Source organism: Nerophis lumbriciformis, linkage group LG29 (assembly GCF_033978685.3).
Source record: "Nerophis lumbriciformis linkage group LG29, RoL_Nlum_v2.1, whole genome shotgun sequence".
Classification (NCBI taxonomy): domain Eukaryota; kingdom Metazoa; phylum Chordata; class Actinopteri; order Syngnathiformes; family Syngnathidae; genus Nerophis; species Nerophis lumbriciformis.
In genome coordinates, this window is record NC_084576.2 from 6145001 (window position 1) to 6150000 (window position 5000).

The 5000-nt window shown below is 43.9% G+C and overlaps 1 protein-coding gene across 5 annotated transcripts in view; it reads right to left on the minus strand.

The window, feature by feature from the left end:
* slc4a11 (solute carrier family 4 member 11) overlaps positions 1-5000 on the minus strand; it is a 409353-nt gene that overhangs the window by 454 nt on the left and 403899 nt on the right. For 4 of the 5 annotated variants that reach the window (XM_061925140.2, XM_061925141.2, XM_061925139.2 and 1 more), the window contains one exon: positions 1-651. This exon is cut by the window's left edge and continues 454 nt beyond it. In XM_061925140.2, the coding sequence (XP_061781124.1) occupies positions 585-651 (67 nt within the window). In that variant the 3' untranslated portion in view covers positions 1-584. The remainder of the gene's footprint in view (positions 652-5000) is intronic. The other variant, XM_061925138.2, reaches the window with a different exon arrangement.

Genomic DNA, 5000 nt, shown 5'->3' on the forward strand with positions numbered 1-5000 from the left:
TATACTTTTTACAGTCAGGAAAACAGGCCCAAAGTGTCCCCCAGGCAGCACTTTGGACCCCCCCCCTGATGTAGACTCTGTTGGAATGCTTGGACCTATTCCAATAAAATCTTTTTTAACGAGCAGACAGAAAGTAGGACAAGTGTCTGGAATGGAAAAAAAATAAAAGACGCGCGTCCGCTATAGAATGTTAAAGGTTCTTAAAGACCACAGTGAGAGAAATAGAGTCAAAAAAAAAAAAGGAAAAGAAAGATGTCTGCTGTCATGGAGAAGAAGAATCGTTGACCTGCTGACCAACATGGTGGAAATAGGTCACACGTGACATCATGTCAGTCATCGTACTCACACGCCGTTAGCCGGCAGGACCTTTAGCTACGAGCTAGCACACCGACGTCCTGGATTGTCCCTTCAAGGTTCCGTCCTTCCTTTTGTAGTATTTGCCTTCCGATACAAAAATCAAAACAGTCACTTTGTTTTTTGAAGTTCCTTTTCGACTCTGCAGAGTTATTTTTTTGCATTGAAAAATATGTTCTTTTCTTTCTTTGCCCTTCTTGGATTCCAAATGTCTCACTTCTTCTATTCAGCTACATGTGTTGGGAGTCCATGATGTCCAAGTATTTGGCCTCAATGATGCGAGGAAGCACGCTGTTCCTGCACACACACACACACACACACACACACACACAATGGTTATCATTAGGAATGGGGACCAAGTTTTTGATCATGACTTGTGGGGACCACCCTTTCTACAGGTTGTGGAGTAGAGATGCGCGGATAGGCAATTATTTCATCCGCAACCGCGTCAGAAAGTCGTCAACCATCCGCCATCCACCCGATGTAACGTTTGATCAGAACTGCACCCGCCCGCCATCCGCCCGTTGTTATATATCTAATATTAATAAAAAAATTTAAAAAAAGGGTGAAAACTACGCGAATTGCACCTTGTGCAGACAAGATTTTTCGATCGGACACGGAGGAATTAGCGATGTAAAAGACCACGTTGGGACAAAAAAACACAAGTCTAATGCCGTTGCTAGCGATACAAGTGGAAAACTTTCAACGTTTTTCGTCGCCCAAACAGATTCTTTGGATGTGATAAATGCCGAAGTTTTATTTACGGAGGCAATAATTGAGCATGGACTTCCAATCGCACTGGCTGATCACATGGGACAGTTAATAATGTAATGCAACCTTTAAAAATCATTACGCGGTGATCGCGATCCCAAAAATAAACTTTTCTTGCATGATAATGTCCAGAAAAATTCGCTTTATATTACTATAGAGTCCTTTTAACGAATGAGTTTGATGGTTTATCACAAACCTTAAATGAAAGAAGTCCTTTGTTCTCCTGCACCATGCATGCGCAATCCTGTCGGCTGTATTTCACAGCACGACATACTGTAAAAAGTGTTTATACTATTTATACTTTCAATTAACAAATTGAAGTCTTGTGAAAGGTTGACAGGATAACTGGCATTAACTGTCAAAATAATTTCAAACTATTGAAGTTAGCTTACAGAATAAACATGTCAATCAACCCATATGATTTTTGCTGTAATATTTTTGTTTTGAAAAGTCACTGTGACTGATAGAAAAGTGATGGTTTTAGCAACATTTTAACCTGTCTGAATGCTAATAGTCATTTTGCGTCGGGGGGTGAAGCCCTGAACCCTCCACCAGGACTTTGTCCTGGACCTACCGGGGCCTGCGGCCCTTGGACCCTGGCTACTAGGTTTTTCTGATTTAAAAGTTGGCAGGTATGGTGAGGTTATAAAGCTTTTGCCTGTTAAAGAAAGGAGACTGATCCAATGCACAGACATTCGCGTGCCACGCTGTCACGACCCAGACGCACACCAGTGCGCAATCATATGGGAGCCGCGCTGAGCGCACCTCCAAACGCGTCTCGCTGCCGGCGACGGCCAGATATGGGCCCACGCTCCAGCGCCATCCATTTTCAGGGCTAGTTGATTCGGCAGGTGGGTTGTTACACACTCCTTAGCGGGTTCCAACTTCCATGGCCACCGTCCTGCTCTCTATATCAACCAGGGTGAGCCCCACCCCTTTCATGAGCGCACTACGCGCGGAGTGACCCCTGTTACGCGCCCCCGGCAACAGGGGTGGCAAGCAGGTAAGCTGCGCGGGCGGAGCGCGCGGAGTGACCCATGTTACGAGCCCCCGGCCACGGGGGTGGCGGGCAGGTAAGCTGCTTACCTGCTGCGCGTGACGCCGGCCGCGGCGAAAGCGGACGAGGCGGGGTGTCGGTGCGGTGGGCGCGGTAGTGACCCTGGACGTGCGTCGGGCCCTTCTCGCGGATCGCCTCAGCTACGGCTCCCGGTGGGGCCCTCTCGGGGGAAGGGGCCTCGGTCCCGGACCCCGGCGAGGCGTCCCTTCTCCGCTCCGTAAAAGTGTCCATCTCTTTTCTTTTTTTTTCTTCTGTTGTGGCATATGCAGCAGGTGCCTGCTCGTTTTTCGTATGTGGGTAACAACATTTAACTATGTATATATATTTCCGAATTGGTTTAACTGCCACCCGCAAAAAAAAAAAAAAAAAAAAAAATTAATCCGCCCGACCCGACCCGCGAGCGGATAAAATCTTAGTTTTTTTAATTTCATCCGCCCGATCCGCGGATAATCCGCGGACTCCGCGGTTGTGTCCGCAAACCGCGCATCTCTATTGCGGAGGCATAAAAAAATGGTGTAAAAGGGCCACTGCCCAGTTAGCTCATACACATCTTTAAATCTCTGGATTGATGAAGTAATGTGCTGATCATTCTTACTGGGGACCCTGGGGAAAAAAAGAGTTAATATGGTTCATGGGGACCAAATTTAAATCATTTTTTGCATAATTCACACAAATTTGTACGTGACTACTGAGGACCATTTTAAAAACAAAGGGAAAATGTGCAAATGTCTCACACTCAAACTAAGCAGTAAACATGTTTTATGGGACAAAGCTTAAAAATCACTTAGACATCTTCAGAATGGATCTGACTGTCATTTAAAAAAGTTTCCCTTTAGGGGACCTGTTTTTTTGTCCCCATACCGTCTGAGGTCCCCCTAAAGGTGACTGTGTAAACAGAGCAATGTCCCCATTAAGTAAGCATTGCCAGAACACAGTTACATATACAGGTAAAAGCCAGTAAATTAGAATATTTTGAAAAACTTGATTTATTTCAGTAATTGCATTCAAAAGGTGTAACTTGTACATTATATTTATTCATTGCACACAGACTGATGCATTCAAATGTTTATTTCATTTAATTTTGATGATTTGAAGTGGCAACAAATGAAAATCCAAAATTCCGTGTGTCACAAAATTAGAATATTACTTAAGGCTAATACAAAAAAGGGATTTGTAGAAATGTTGGCCAACTGAAAAGTATGAAAATGAAAAATATGAGCATGTACAATACTCAATACTTGGTTGGAGCTCCTTTTGCCTCAATTACTGCGTTAATGCGGCGTGGCATGGAGTCGATGAGTTTCTGGCACTGCTCAGGTGTTATGAGAGCCCAGGTTGCTCTGATAGTGGCCTTCAACTCTTCTGCGTTTTTGGGTCTGGCATTCTGCATCTTCCTTTTCACAATACCCCACAGATTTTCTATGGGGCTAAGGTCAGGGGAGTTGGCGGGCCAATTTAGAACAGAAATACCATGGTCCGTAAACCAGGCACGGGTAGATTTTGCGCTGTGTGCAGGCGCCAAGTCCTGTTGGAACTTGAAATCTCCATCTCCATAGAGCAGGTCAGCAGCAGGAAGCATGAAGTGCTCTAAAACTTGCTGGTAGACGGCTGCGTTGACCCTGGATCTCAGGAAACAGAGTGGACCGACACCAGCAGATGACATGGCACCCCAAACCATCACCCAACCATGCAAATTTTGCATTTCCTTTGGAAATCGAGGTCCCAGAGTCTGGAGGAAGACAGGAGAGGCACAGGATCCACGTTGCCTGAAGTCTAGTGTAAAGTTTCCACCATCAGTGATGGTTTGGGGTGCCATGTCATCTGCTGGTGTCGGTCCACTCTGTTTCCTGAGATCCAGGGTCAACGCAGCCGTCTACCAGCAAGTTTTAGAGCACTTCATGCTTCCTGCTGCTGACCTGCTCTATGGAGATGGAGATTTCAAGTTCCAACAGGACTTGGCGCCTGCACACAGCGCAAAATCTACCTGTGCCTGGTTTACGGACCATGGTATTTCTGTTCTAAATTGGCCCGCCAACTCCCCTGACCTTAGCCCCATAGAAAATCTGTGGGGTATTGTGAAAAGGAAGATGCAGAATGCCAGACACAAAAACGCAGAAGAGTTGAAGGCCACTATCAGAGCAACCTGGGCTCTCATAACACCTGAGCAGTGCCAGAAACGCATCGACTCCATGCCACGCCGCATTAACGCAGTAATTGAGGCAAAAGGAGCTCCAACCAAGTATTGAGTATTGTACATGCTCATATTTTTCATTTTCATACTTTTCAGTTGGCCAACATTTCTAAAAATCCCTTTTTTGTATTAGCCTTAAGTAATATTCTAATTTTGTGACACCCGGAATTTTGGATTTTCATTTGTTGCCACTTCAAATCATCAAAATTAAATGAAATAAACATTTGAATGCATCAGTCTGTGTGCAATGAATAAATATAATGTACAAGTTACACCTTTTGAATGCAATTACTGAAATAAATCAAGTTTTTCAAAATATTCTAATTTACTGGCTTTTACCTGTATATTCTAGTGAAGCATACGATTTCATATTTAATACACACAAAAGCCAAGATCAATTTAAACTACGGTAAATATTGGAAAAATAACATTTGTTGTCTGTCCCTGCTTCTTAAAATATCCTGCCACAAATCATTACAATTATTATTTTTTACATATATATTGCAACTGTCTATCTGTGTTGGCCCTGCAAGTACGGTATACTTGATTTTAATTTTCTTTCAAATGAAAACTAGTTAAGATTCATAATTTAGTGGTGTCCCAAACATTACACCCTCTGACAGGTCA